Source organism: Hyla sarda, chromosome 10 (assembly GCF_029499605.1).
Source record: "Hyla sarda isolate aHylSar1 chromosome 10, aHylSar1.hap1, whole genome shotgun sequence".
Classification (NCBI taxonomy): Eukaryota; Metazoa; Chordata; class Amphibia; order Anura; family Hylidae; genus Hyla; species Hyla sarda.
In genome coordinates, this window is record NC_079198.1 from 94,170,992 (window position 1) to 94,186,573 (window position 15,582).

Below are 15,582 nucleotides of genomic sequence, written 5' to 3' on the forward strand. Positions count from 1 at the left end.
AAAATATTGTCCTCATTTTAAGCACTTAGCCAGGGGGTTACCTTAAATATTCACCTACGATTTATCTGTTTTATTTTTGTAAGCAAATAACACAAAGTGAATTAAACAAAAATGCTGCAGCATTTAAGAGTTCTCTTCTCTCTTTATTTTTTACATTCTCTCTCTCTCTCACTCTCTCTCTCTCTCTCTCTCTCTCTCTCTCTCTCTCTCTCTCTCTCTCTCCCTCTCTCTCTCTCTCTCCTCGAGCGACACTATAAATTGGCTACATAAGAGCGACACTATAAATTTCTTGAGGTGTGGCAATATGTAGTTTTAAAGATAGATGGAGCTATATCTCATATACAAAAGATGCTATATTTCATTTGTGTTACAGATAGGGTTGCCACCTTTCTTGCATAAAAATACCGGCCATGGTAATTTGCATAATTAATTATATATCCGTACATGTGCCTGTATGAGGCAAATTTTTGTGCCCCGATCTGTAGATTTTAACAGTACCATTTTTTGTTTTGACTTATTGATCGTTTTTTTTTTTTAAGTAAATTCGGGAGTTGCCGTTGGCTGTCCGGGCATGCTGGGAGTTGTAGTTTTGCACAACTGGAGGCACTCTTGTTGGGAAACAGTGGTATAGTATATGGTGCAAAATTCCGTGAGTTCAAGAATTGGTTGCATAAATACCAGCCAATGCATTGCCAAATGGAAACCCTAGTTACTGTTGAAGAATACACAGCTTGGTTTAAACTTCATTTATGACATTTATATTGGGCTTTCCCTTTAAGAATATAGGGCTCCTCTTTATTTCTTCGGCAGCATGTGGTATGGGTGTGACTGGTGTGTAGCACACAGTGAGAAGAAACGCCTATATGATATGTGAGAAACATAAATATGTTGAACCATAGCTATATTTGTTGTACTTAGTCTGTTGCATATATTAATAGTTCCTGCTAGAATATTATTGTTGGTTGATGCCTGTGAAAAGAACAGTAGAAAATCTGTTTCCTGATCGTGGCTGTGATACAGTATTGTGAGTAGGAGATGCAGACGGAGAGCGGAACTGACCATCCCAGCCGTGCAACCCCTAACACACCACTATCACTTCTCAAATTGGCATTATAAGGGTAGGTTCGTCATTGTGCCTTCCAAAGCATGTATACATTGCAAAATGGGATGCTGAAATATATGAGCACAAGCAGGTATGGGAACCATTGACTTTAGGGGCCCAAATCTAGTCAGTCAGTGGCTACATTCAGGTAATTTCCTGAGCATATATATGTGTTTTGTTTTAGATTTAAAAGTACAGTAATCCAGGCTTTTAAATCTGAAATAAAACATGTATGCATTTATACACAAAATAAGCCAAATGTAGCCACTAGCTGACTAGGTTAGGACCATTAGGCTAAGTTTCCACTTGTTTTTTTTTTTTTTTTTGAATACTGACACTGCAGCTTTTGAACCAAAGTCAGAAGTGGATCCATAAGGGAGGAGAAGTATAAATCCTTCCTTTATATGTCCTATTCCTTTTGAATACATTTCTGGCTTTGGCTCAAAAACTGCAGTGGCAATATTCCAAAAACTGCCAGAAAAAATCCCAAGTGGAAACTTAGCCTTAAAGTCAATGGGACATTTTAGGCAGCAGCTATTTACATTGCTCTTCTAAAATCCATGTCTCTCGGTCACTCTTAAGTACTGGAATGCAATGTCCCTCTTGTGGACAATTAATTTGTTTCTCACATAGGTGACATCATTTACATCCAATCTATCCCCTCACAATTTGGACATTTCTGTAGTTTGTACTGTTAGGCCTAAGGAAGTTACACCTAACTATACACCCACACAAGTAACATAGTCCTGCAGAGCTACCTACACAACTTAAAGGGGTATTCCGACCAAAGACATCTTATCTCCTATCCAAAGGAGACATGACGTCACGCCACACCCCCTCCATTCATGTCTATGGGAGGTGGCATCACGCCGCCTCTCATAGACATGAATGGAAGGGGCGTGGCGTGAAGTCACATCTCCAGTCCCAGAAACATAGATCAGACATCTTATCCCTTATCCTTTGGATAGGAAATAAGATGTCTTTGGCCAGAATACCCTTTTAAAGGGGTATTCCAGGCCAAAACTTTTTTTTATAGATCAACTGGCTCCAGAAAGTTAAACAGATTTGTTAATTACTTCTATTAAAAAATCTTAATCCTTCCAATAGTTATTAGCTTCTGAAGTTGAGTTGTGGTTTTCTGTCTAACTGCTCAATGATGATGTCACGTCCCGGGAGCTGTGCAGTTCCTATGGGGATATTCTCCCATCATGCACAGCTCCCGGGACGTGACATCATCATTGAGCAGTTAGACAGAAAACTTCAGAAGCTAATAACTATTGGAAGGATTAAGATTTTTTAATAGAAGTTATTTACAAATCTGTTTAACTTTCCGAAGCCAGTTGATATATTAAAAAAAAGTTTTTGCCTGGAATACCCCTTTAAGGAACACTTCCATCTAGTTTGTGTTTTCCAACATCCATAGAGTGCCATTATAGGAAGGGGACAGGAGAAGTTTAGAGTGGTCACTTCCCCACAATGCACTGCTACTTTTTCCATCATATTAAGTCAACATGGTACATTGGGAGACAGATCTGGGACTGCATTGTATATTCTGTTTATATTGTAACATAGATTGTAAGGCTTTGGAAATGCATATATGCCTGACGTGAGAAGCAGCTGATGTGGATGAGCTTACAAGCGCTCTTTACAACAGAAAGCAAATCTCTTGAGCAAACTAGACTCTGCTTTGGTTACAGCAATGCTGCAGTCAAGAATAAAAAATGGATTATGATAAAGGTTAAGTCTCTTTGGGTAAAACTATGAGAAAATTATAAGAATGGCTTCCTCTAGTCACTGGATCATTTTTGAGGCAACAGAGGAGCTGGGATCCATATTACTATTAGGCTATGTTCACACGGGTAAATGACCACATGGAAAATTTCCGTGCGGACATTCCACTGGCAGATCATGCCAGCGCTAGGACCACTCAGAAATGCGCCCTCTTATAAATGACAATGCATTTTCGTGCAGACTCCGCAGACAGAATAGACATGTCTTAAGCATTAGCCTTAAGAGTCCTAGGTCCATTGGTTTCCTATGGCTCTTCTGCCAAATGTAAAATAGATTAAGATTCCAAGAATACCAAAGACTGATGTCTGTAGAGCCTTGGGGATTAAAGGGGTACTCCGCCCCTAAAAATCTTATCCCCGGTACACCCCAACCCAACCACGCGCGATCTTCACGCCACCCCTCCTCCATTCATGTGAGGGAGTGTGACTAGCAATCACAGCCGTCACACCCCCTCCCATAGACATGAATGGAGGAGCTGTGGTGTGACTTTACGACTATGGCCGCCCAAACCATAAATGTTCGGAACGCTAGAGATCGTGGGGGTCCCAGTGGCTGTACTTCCCACAATCAAACATCTTATCTCCTAAGCAATGGGAAACAAATGGTAACATGTATTATAGGGGCCATCACTGTAGCAGAGAAAAGATGTGTTCTGTTCAGAGGTTGCTGTAAATGTTTTTCAGCAGAGTAAAAATAATCCAAGGATGACTATTTAAGTTGCACTAAAGCAATGCCATAAAAGTCAAAAAAAACATGCACCATAAACTAAAGCCCTGCGCAGGACTGTTTTTTAATCCCACTCCTGCCTGCTCCGGGTGAATTTCTGTTCATTCCCATCCGCTCCCGCAGGTTGTTCTTTCCACTCATGCCCGCTCCCGCAATATCTTTGTCCAATCCCGCCCGCTCCTGCTCATATCTGTGCCCAATCCCGCCAACATTTTACATTGCTAAACCCATGGTGAGAGTATTGCACCCTAGCGCAATACAAAAAATAGGGTGCAATGCTCTGCCATACCCCCATGTGTATAGCAGGGGTGTAGGAGGGCTGAATGGAGGGAACAGGGGTGAGAGAGGGCTGAATGGGGGGAACAGGGGTGAGAGAGGTCTGAATGGGGGAAACAGGGGTGAGATAGGGCTGAATGGGGGGAACAGTGGTGAAGACAGGAGTGACAGAGGGGACTGGGGTACCTGAAGTTGAGCTGTGGTTCCGGAGTAGCATCCCCTTCCCGGCCTGCACTTCACTCATGGCTCCGTAGGGGGAGACTGTGTGTACAGGCACATTCAATACATACCCTGACTTCACATCCCCCCCTGTGGTGCCGTGAGTCACAGGTGTGCAGGTTGGGGTGGGAAATTAAAAAAAATATATATATATATATATATTATTTCTTTGGTTGGCGCTAGATATCTTTCCCTTTTTGTTGGCACCCCGGCTGCGGCAGTATGGGATTTGCTGGACCCACAGGCATAGCACCTGACCGCCTGCTCCTGCCCACTGTAGCCTCCGGACCGCCCGGGCCTGCATGTTTTGGGGTGGGTCCCATGGGATACCAATGCCAATGCAGGGCTCTAACATAAACCTCTACAGTTGTATTGGTGTGTATACAGTACATCTAACCCTCTTCTGTTATTGCTACAGCAGATCGCAGCTCAATGCTGGAGGCCCAGTATGAGAATTTATCAGAGTACATATGAAGTGGTGCTGAGAACCTCTTTTTATGTAGATATATTTCCTCTCATACAGAGCTTCCAGAGCTTGTAGTGGCCCAGTACAGGATGGTGTTTCCCCGTACTCTCCTGCCCTGTCAGGCAGTTACATAGTTCATAAGGTTGAAAAAAGACCAGAGTTCATCAAGTTCAACCTATAACCCAAATGAGTCCCTACTGAGTTGATCCAGAGGAAGGCAGTGTCCCTCAGTGTCCCCAGGGCCCCCTTCAGTTGTTTTCCCCTATGTAAAGATGTTACGCATTTTAATGTGTGGTTGTGACTTTAATAAATGTACCATGTGATTGTTACCCAGGAGGTACTAGTGACCAGCTGACCCGGTGACCTATGGGCTCCCTGATAGTCTCCCCCTTATAAACCCCGGGTAGAGCTAGCCTCTCTCTCTTTGAGCTCTGCTCTTGTTCCTGAGGTCCAGTGTAGTAAAGTCGTCTGAGTGTGTGTCCAGAACATTGGAGACCTTAAGTCAAGTCCTGCAGTCTCAAGTCAAGTCATGCAGCCACAAGTCAAGTACACAGTAAGCTAAAGTCACAGTCCTGTCAGTCAAGTCAAGTCTTCTGACTATCCAGCGTGGCCTGCATTAAATTGTTCTGTCTACTACAAGTCCCAGCAAACCTGTGAGGTCTCTGTGTCAATGGTCACCTCCTTAGGCCCTGGCTGTACTGCATAGACTGTAACACCTGTCTACCCTCAGTAAAGCTACCGTTGTCCGTAACTTGGCGTCAGTGTCTCCATTGCCCCCTTGTCTAGCCCAGGATCCAGCGGTATGCCTTCGGGTGGTTAAGGCTAAACCACACCCTGGCATCACAAACACAAGAGGTTAATACCATCTGCCCCTAGGGTAACAACATCTACCCTGCACCACACACCCCGCCATTACCACAAATCTTTCTGCCAGAAGAGAGTTAAGTCTCATGTGTAAGAATACATGCAAGACCATTTCAAAAGCTTTTCAGAGCCTTTACAGGTATCAACAGCACCTACAGAGATTTTATTTCAACCCCTGGTTCTTTCTGAAGGTTGGATACATATGAACATCTCCAGGGTAATTTTGCAGTTATCGGAGACATCCCTGATATAAGTATAATATAAGTAAAATTGCCACTACGTTCATCTTTTCTTTCTTTTAATGGACAAGGTCTTCTACAGGAGTCCAGCAAGATGACAATATATTTTTTTTTTCCCATGACAATACATGCATGGTGTTGGCTGTAGTAGCCAACATTAGACAGAGATATGTATACATTCGCAGATGTAGCTATCATGTTGGGGCTGTAGCACGCTTGCGCAGCTTCACGCACTTTGCAAAGTGCTATGTATGTCATTGGAAATGCACACACATCACCAGTCACTTACACAATCTTTTCTTGAGATGCCCTATGCAATCGCCAGATTACTGTTAGTAAATTCAATGGGCTAGGCACTCTGCACCCGACCCAAGGAATCATTGCCACTATTGAGCAGTACCTTGGTTATGCTTTATGTATTGCAACTTACTTCTAAGCTGGGCCTGTGGTTGTATCAGGTGAGGCATGATATTTACTGCTCAGGAGCAAATATTCACAGGGATAATGCAGCACCTGAAGACCTTCTGCTCTTCAACAGGAAACCTCAGGCCTTACCAGATGCAGCCATGAGCCAGAGTCTCGTCTCCTTTAGAGCATAGAGCACCGTGGAAAGTATGCAAATGTCTACCAGACAGGTATCTCTGCTTTTTTCGGTATGGCATGGTACACTGCTAGCATAGTATGCTTTGAGACAGATGTAGCATGCCAACAATACATCTGTATTTTAATCATACAGCCAAATATTGAAAAGATCATGAACCATTATTTTACATCAAATGTAATTACATAGCCATGTATTGTACACACAAGCCATATCATTAAAGTCTAGTAGGTTATTTGTGACTCATCCATTTAAAAACAACCTTTGTGGCAAATAGGGTTGTCCTCTGCTGGACCTATAAAGGGGTACTCTGTTGCTAGACATGTTATCCCCTATCCAAAGGATAGGGAATAACATGTCTGATAGCGGGGGTTCAGCCGATGGGGACCCCTGCGATCTCTGCCGCAGTACCCTAGTCATCCGGTGCACTGAGCAACTGGCGATAACAGCCGCCAGGCCCCCTTCATTCATGTCTAGGGGACATGGATGGAGTGGATGTGGCTTGACATCACGGAAGCCCCAGGCTTCCTTGACCACAAGGCCGCAGTGCCGGCCTGGAGATCGTGGGAGGTCCCAGCGGCCGAAAACCCCACCAAATACCACTTAAAGGTAATTTATTGTGCCAATGCCTAGGCCCATTAGTGGAATTTGTAGTATTTTATTAGGCCAATTAAACTCCAATGTGTTTTATATGCGAAATGTTTGCTACTTTTCATAAATTCTTAAGAACTTCAAATAGTTTTTTTAAGGAATTAATGTTTGATTCCCTATCATGAAAGTCCAACTATATTATATCGATGGAGATGAGTGTTCAGCATAGCCCTGGCACAAGGATGTATTAAGTGAATGGCGCTAGAAGCCTTAGCTAAGCAACAGTAATACAGCTACTAGACCACTACACAATGAACAGAAATAGGGCTTTTGGCTTGATTAACTAGATGCATCAAGGTTTCACAGCTCTGTTGAACAACTAATTGGTGAGGGTGCCAGGAGTTGGACCCCCGCCAATTTGACATTGATAGCCTCTCCTGAGGATAGGCTGTCAATCACTAAGTCCTAGAAAACCCCTGTAACAAATGTCCCTAGCTCACCTTTGCACTATTCGGGCCTGTGGACCTTTTGATGGAGGTTTTTTTAAATCTTCCGTTATACTAAGCATTTGGCATCGGAGGGCAAGGATCTGTTCTTGGTTTATCAACAAATAGATACCTCGTCCCTGATTCAAGCCAGTGGGTTTGCAGATCCATGTTTGTCCATCTGAATAAAAATGCAATATAGAAATAAAGTTACTGATACAGCAAATCCTTACATTGAAATGTACATAACAGAATTGGTTTCACCAATTTGATAAAATATTCAAAAGAAGATTCCACATAACAAACGTATAATCTAGAAACTTCATAAGGAAAGAAAATCATTATATATACAATGATGTGTACAATAATTGTACAGAGGCAATAAGACCATCAAAGAGTGATCAGTGGAGGTTCAGCCCGTGATAACTCCATGACCATCAGGATGACGGGGCTATGTGCCATAACTCCAATCATCCTGATGGTCATGGAGGTATCAAGGGCCTGGACCACAGTGGCCCAGGAAGGGAAGAGGCCCATTCTGACTGCATCTAGGCTTCTCTATTTTTCTATAGAATTCTGTGTCTCTTTGCCTTCTTTTCCTGCTCGTACAATATTTGTCAGATAAACAGAGTAGGGTGAAGGCTGAACTTTATGGAATCTCCCCTTTTTTTAATCTTATCAATGTATTTATGTAGCTGTAATTAATTATGTAGACAATCAACTCATACATAGAGAAATATTGCTTTCTGAATATTTAGTATTGTAATGCTCTTATTTACCTTCATACGTAGAAAAGAATACTTCTGCTTCATCCCTCATATCTAAGCGGACAGTATCTGGGAAAAAATCTGCCATTTTCAGCACCCTGTTAGGAAAATCAAATAATAACAGCTTATTTTATTCTTTTAGCTTTTTTTAGTTACTAAATACAGTTACATAACAGTTATTCAGTTTCTTGTCTCCTGAGACTCCAAGCTGGTGGTTTGCTGCACTTGGTTTTAGATACAATAGTCTATCAAAGGAAGTACTCTCATGAAGTTGCTGTTTGAGTTATACTCTGAATAAATGAAAAAACATTAACTTTATGTTTGAATTGTGTAGCATTCTCCATGTTGAAATGTTTATTTACATTAATTACCTGACATGTGGCTCATCCTTAGGGATCTACATACAGGAAATACTGATGTTGGGAAGAAGCCCAAGAAGTTGCAAAGTTATTTGGTTTATGTTAACTAATGGGACCCACTGGCAGGGCCTGCATTAAGGCATGGCAAACTGGGCAACTGCCCAGGGCTCCTGTCCTCCAGAGGGCCCCCTGCGGCTGCTATTGTGTTTGTAGCTGGGGGAAGCAGTGTAGCCCTGCAGCATCCAGGATTGGGCCTCGCTGCAGAGTTCATTTACATAGTGCTGGCAGTGAGAGGCTCCTTTAACACACCCCCCCCTCCTCCTTCTCCTGCTGCTGTTAGATGTTGCACTGTTTAGCTGCCTGTCAGCTGATGATGAAGAAGTTAGTCTGCAGGCCCCAGGAGGCATGAATATCTAGCAGCTCCTGAAGTATTTAATGCACCCAGCCAGCATTCAATAAAGGAAGTAGATGTAATCTGTAGATGTACATGTGTGATGTAAACAGTTTATCTGTTACATGTATTTGTGTATAGTGTGCTGTATGTGTGTGTAATGCATATATGGATATACACATGTATGAAATATGTGTGATTGAGTAGGTATGTGTTGTATGTATGCATGTGTATATGTATAGATTTTATAATATATGTGATATACAATGGTGCATCTGTCACTATCTGTCACTAGGCCTACCTAAGGCCCAACCCCAGTGCAGCAAATATCGCAGCGGTGGCAAAATCTCATGGCGCTAACATTTGAGATAGATATATATCGTTATCAGTGTTTCCCATTTTTTTTACATATACATAAATGATCGTGTGGTTTAAATAACATTATATTTTTATAGTACGGACATTTACGCACTTGGCACTACCACATATGTTTATGTTTATTTTTGTTTACATATATTTTTTTTTTTTTTATGGAAAAAGGGGGTGATTCAAACTTTTATTAGGGAAGGGGTTAAATCACATTTATTCACTTTTTTTTTTTGTTACACCATTTTTAAGTCTTCAAAGTGGACTATTACATGCAATCTTCTGACTGCATACACTGTTCAATGCTGTGCCATAGCATAGATCAGTGTTATCTGCGCCCTGCTGATCCAGCCAATTTTACTGCGGCGGTCTTGAACAGCCCCACTTAGCTGCCGGGAACGTTTTTACTTTCACGATAGACGCGGCGATCATCTTTGATCCCCATGTCTAAGGGGTTAATGCTGGGCATCACCGCAATCGGTGATGTACGGCATTAGACATGGGTCCTGGAGGCTGATAGCCCGCGTCATAGCAGGGAAGCGGGCGCAGGGCATACAACCTGCGTCCTTAAGAGGTTAATAAACTTGCACCACTCTTGGCATGCTATATCCTGAATTAAATAAAGGTAACTGACTTGTTTGGCTTTTGGGGCCCAACTTTTAATTTTGCCCAATGCCACATTAAGTCTAAAACTGGCCCTGCCCACTGGAGGACAACATTGCTTGGATATTCTAAAAAGTCATAGATTTCCCAAAATGACATAACTACAATAGTGATGTTGCATTCAGGGAAGGGAACAATATAGAATACTGCTCACCCTAAATAGTGTCCCCCAAGTTGGCAATGGTCCCTACACTTCTCTAAGTGTACGGGGCATTAAAGGGGTATTCCAGGAAAAACTTTTTTTTATATCAACTGGCTCCATAAAGTTGAACAGATTTGTAAGTTACTTCTATTAAAAAATATTAATCCTTCCAGTAGTTATCAGCTGCTGAAGTTGAGTTGTTCTTTTCTGTCTGACAACAGTGCTCTCTGCTGACACCTCAGGAACCACAGGAACTGTCCAGAGTTGGAGCAAATCCTCATAGCAAACCTCTAATGTTTCGGACAGTTCCTGAGACAAGCAGAGGTGTCAGAAGAGAGCACTGTTGTCAGAAAGAAAAGAACAACTCAACTTCAGCTGCTGATAACTACTGGAAGGATTAAGATTTTCCGGAGCCAGTTGATATAAAAATAAAGTTTTTTCCTGAAATAACCCTTTAAGAATGGTCAGACAGGCCAAGTCAGCAACACACAAAAGGTACAAAATCAGAAGACAAGGGGTTAACCTAGGCCAAGCTAGAAAGTCAGAAACCAAGAAGGCAGTGCAGCACAAAATAGAACCACAGTAAGGTCAGAACAAGCAATAGGTCAAACCTAGAGGGTGACACAGTACAAATTCAGCTGGCAAAGGCAGGGTTAGGTCATGAGCAAAAAGCCAGGGGAGGTAGCAGAATAGCATACGGTAAGCACGATAGTGAAGAATAGATTCCACAATAACGGGCAACTCAACTTGTGAGTGAGCTACCCATTAAAATCTCCCGCTACCTGAATTGACCTGGTGCTCCCACTTCCAGTGGTTGGGCCTGATTGATGCCCGCAATGCTCGGAAGGCAGAGGCATTGCTGAAAGATGAATATGGTGTTGGAGTTAAATGCCATTTATATAAAGCCCCTGCTCCATTTTTCTGCCACATGTAAATGCATTACAACAATTGGGGCTTCAGAATCTCAATAAATCATTTATTGAGGATTTCCAAGACTTCCCCAATTCTTACTTGACAGTTGTATACCTGGAAAGATCTATCATAATGATATTAATTAGTGTTGCTCGCGAATATTCGCAATGCAAATTTTATTCGCGAATATCGCATATTCGCAAATTCGCGAATATTCGCGAATATAGCACTATATATTTGTAATTACGAATATTCGGTTTTTTTTTTTCATTTTATTTTTTTTCACAGTAAACATCACAGTGATCATCCCTCTCTGCTTCCAGCTTGTGTGGTGCAAAGAAGGCTCTAATACTACTGTGTGAGACTGGCGTGCGAAGTTTCGCATATGCGAAAATTTGCATATGCTAAGTTTCGCATTTGCAAATTTCACTTATGCTAATTTAGGTTTATGCTAATTTTTGCATATGCTAATTTTCGCATACGCGAATTTTCGCATATACGAAAATAAACCGCGAATATTACAAATATGCGAATTTAGCGAATATATGACGAATATTCGTCCATATATTCGCGAAATATCGCGAATTCGAATATGGCCTATGCCGCTCAACACTAGTATTAATAACTTTCCCATTGTGTAGGTTCATTAGTCCAGTCTTTCACATAGCACCAGCCTTCATATTCATCAAATAATACTATAGTATTAGGGAAATTAGTATAATAAAATATTCATAATAACAATAATAATTATTTTCATTAATTATTACTATTATTATTATTATATTATATTCATGTGTAGCTGTACTTTATTCCTTACCTGGCTTTGTTGATTTTCTGCATGACCCTTTCATATTCTCTCAGGCTGTTTACCAGCCCAATCTTGGTGGTGAGCACTTTATTGTTGGGTATCTGGTATAGCAGTTGTTCACCTGGCAAAAACATGGAAATACATAATAAACAAGCAAATTCATTATAAGAGCCAAACTTCTCCAAAGTGTCCCAGGAACCATTTTTAACACAGCAATGCCATATTGGATGTTGTTTATGCTACTGTGAGCAGCGTGCATGGCCAAAACCTGCTATCACGGCCTGCAGAGTCTACTTGTCTCTCATCGAGAACTTTTCAAACTGTATTTTTTATTAAAGATTTTTCATGTATACAAATCCAAGCATAAACAGCAGAAAAGAACATTACAATGGCCGAGGCCCAGGAATATTTCAGCATAATAACAAGTAAAAACAAACAACAAAGAAGGCCAAAACTGTCTAGCAAGGTAGCAGAACAATCCACTTGAATCATGAGCCTCAAGAGCATAACACAAAAATGTAAGCGACAATCAATAAAATTTGAATACACAGTCATCCGCTGACCGTAATGCACCAGAAAAGGAACAAAAAATAAGGCCTTACTGACCACAAACACGGGAAGGGGGAAAACATAAAAAAGGGGGGGGGGGGGGGGACGCACAAGGACAAACACTAAACAACAACACAAGGAGGATTAGGGAAAAGGAGGGGAGAAAAGATAAGAAAAGGAGGAGAAGAAAAAGGCAGAAGATCAGGATCAGAAGATCAGAAGATCAGAGAAACAATCCCAGGGTTCCCAGACCGACAGGAAATGAGGGGTAGAGTTATTCAAGGAGGCCGTTAGGAATTCCAAAGTGGCTAAAACCATATGCATGAAGAGTTTAAATGGATGTTTAGCTAAAGTAAGGTGAGAGAGATGTAGAAGCTAGATTAGGGGATTCAGAGGAACCAATTTACCCAGAACTTCATGCACTAGCCTCTGAACCATATTCCAGTAAGTCCCTATGAGAGAACAGGACCAGAATATATGAAGGACCATACCCAACCCAATTCCACAGTGCCAGCCCTGAGGGGGGATGTCTGGGTTTATTCAGCCTATTCAACAACTCCGGAGTGTGATACCAACCCATGAGCAGCTTATATTGGGTTTCTTTATAAGCAGTACATATGGAGAACTTGGAGGCTCGGTCCCAGATAACCTTCTACTGAGGGAGGGATATGGTAGTATTAAGAGCAGTCTCCCAGCAGCCTATGTAACCATGCGACACCGGGACACCCTCAGGGGGCTGGAGTAGTAAAGAATAGATATCAGAGAGTAGGCCCCTCGTCTGAGGTCCACCACAGCACAATCTCTCGAACCCAGTAGGTAAGGAGACCACTACAGAGCCCAATGTAGTTAACATAAAATGCCGCAACTGCATGTAATGAAGACTCTCAGACGAGGGGAGCTCCCAGCGAGTCTGCAACTCCTCAAAAGACAGGAAAGAATGTAAGAGAGAGTCCACAACGTCAGCCCAACAAAACAACCCCGTGAGCCCCACTCCTGTACCATTGTAGACATTAGACCAGAAGGAAAGTCAGGATGATAGAGAAAATAGCGTAGGGGAGAAGAAACAGAAGAAAAACGGAATTTCACTGAACAATCATCGAGCACTTTTGTAATGTCATTTGTGTGCGATTCAGTGTGGCCGAACATTCTTCAGATAACATTAGTAACCTCATTGATAGCATGCCTTGGGGAATAAGTGCATCCATTTCTGGGTATGCCAATATTCCATATATAATAAATTAAGATGTTTTGTATATTATCTAACATGTCTGTCAATTCCACAACTTTTCCTTCATAGTGTTGCAATGTCAAAGTTGAGGCACATATTTCCCTGTCTTTCTCTCTTGGCTGGGTGCAAGGTGCATGGCTTCCTATAGCACTGTACAGTACAGCATGGTGCATATCAGCCATCTTTCCATACAAAATCTCCCTACCATATGTTTGCTAGAGGACCCCTTCTGTATTGTGCAGCCTACTGACCAATTACCTTCTCGGAAGGCATAGTATGTAGCAGAACTCTTGATCTCACACCACTTCAGCTTGTAGTCATCCCTTTTGTTGTCATAGATTCGTTGCCATCCTTTGTTCAGACAATAAGAACTTACCCTAAAAGTAAAGGATATTAGTTATCCTCAAAATAATAATAATTTTGCATAGTGTTAAAAAACAAAAAATCCTTCTGCAACAATTATGTTACAAATATATATTTATACACTGCTCAATGTATGAATGTGCAGAAAACAAAATAACACAAAAATTATCAATGGAAATCAAATTTATCAACCCATGGAGGTCTGGATATGGAGTCACACTCAAAATCAAAGTGGAAAACCACACTACAGGCTGATCCAACTTTGATGTAATGTCCTTAAAACATGTCAAAATGAGGCTCAGTAGTGTGTGTGGCCTCCACATGCCGGTATAACCTTCCTACAATGCCTGGGCATGCTCCTGGTGAGGTGTGGACGGTCTTCTGAGGGATGTCCTCCCAGATCTGGACTAAAGCATCCGCCAACTCCTGGACAGTATGTGGTGCAACGTGGCATTGGTGGATGGAGCGAGACATGATGTCCCAGATGTGCTCAATCGGATTCAGGTCTGGGGAACGGGTGGGCCAGTCCATAGCAACAATGTCTACTTCTTGCAGGAACTGCTGACACACTCCAGCCACATGAGGTCTAGCATTGTCTTGCATTAGGAGGAACCCAGGGCCAACCACACCAGCATATGGTCTCACAAGGGGTCAGAAGATCTTATCTCAGTACCTAATGACAGTCAGGCTACCTCTGGCAAGCACATGGAGGGCTGTCCAGCCCACCAAAGAAATGCCACCCCACACCATTACAGACCCACTGCCAAACCGGTCATGCTGGAGGATGTTGCAAGCAGCTGAACGTTCTCCATGGCATCTCCAGACTTCTTCATGTCTGTCACATGTACTCATTGTGAACCTGCCTTCATCTGTGAAGAGAACAGGGCGCCAGTGGTGAATTTGCCAATCTTGGTGTTCTCTGGCAAATGCCAAACGTCCTTCATGGTGTGGGCTGTAAGCACAACCCCCAGATGTGGATCTCGGGCCCTCATACCACCCTCATGGAGTCTGTTTCTGACTGTTTAAGTGGACACACCTGCTGGAGGTCCTTTTGCAGGGCTCTGGCAGTGCTCCTCCTTGCACAAAGGCGGAGGTAGCGGTCCTGCTGCTGGGTCGTTGCCCTTCTACGGCCTCTCCCACATCTCCTGATGTACTGGCCTGTCTCCTGGTAGTGCCTCCATGCTCTGAACACTACGCTGACAGACACAGCAAACCTTCTTGCCACAGCTCGCATTGATGTGCCATCCTGGATGAGCTGCACTACCTGAGCCACTTGTGTGGGTTGTAGACTCCGTCTCATGCTACCACTAGAGTGAAAGCACCGCCAGCATTCAAAAGTGTCCAAAACATCAGCAAGGAAGCATAATAACTGAGAAGTGGTCTGTAGTCAACACCTGCAGAACCACTCCTTTATTGGGGGTGTCTTGCTAATTGCTTATAATTTCCACCTGTTGTCTGTTCCATTTGCACAACAGCTTGTGAAATTAATTGTCAATCAGTGTTGCTTCCTGAGTGGACAGTGGGATTTCACAGAAGTGTCATTGACTTGGAGTTATATTGTGTTGTTTAAGTGTTCCCTTTATTTTTTTGAACAGTGTATTAAATGTTGACCCCAATGGTTTACGACAATAATTGGCCACTGAATTTGGCTTCATATACTGTCGGGCTATTGTG

At 42.4% G+C, this 15,582-nt stretch overlaps 1 protein-coding gene across 3 annotated transcripts in view; it reads right to left on the reverse strand.

Moving 5' to 3' along the window:
• The window catches only part of TTLL10 (tubulin tyrosine ligase like 10), a 114,932-nt gene that overhangs the window by 18,955 nt on the left and 80,395 nt on the right, over positions 1-15,582 (reverse strand). For all 3 annotated transcript variants that reach the window (XM_056542669.1, XM_056542670.1, XM_056542668.1), the window contains exons 4-7: positions 13,804-13,922; positions 11,778-11,889; positions 8,140-8,225; positions 7,376-7,541 (exon numbers count right to left, since the gene is read on the reverse strand). In XM_056542669.1, the coding sequence (XP_056398644.1) occupies positions 7,376-7,541; positions 8,140-8,225; positions 11,778-11,889; positions 13,804-13,922 (483 nt within the window). The remainder of the gene's footprint in view (positions 1-7,375; positions 7,542-8,139; positions 8,226-11,777; positions 11,890-13,803; positions 13,923-15,582) is intronic.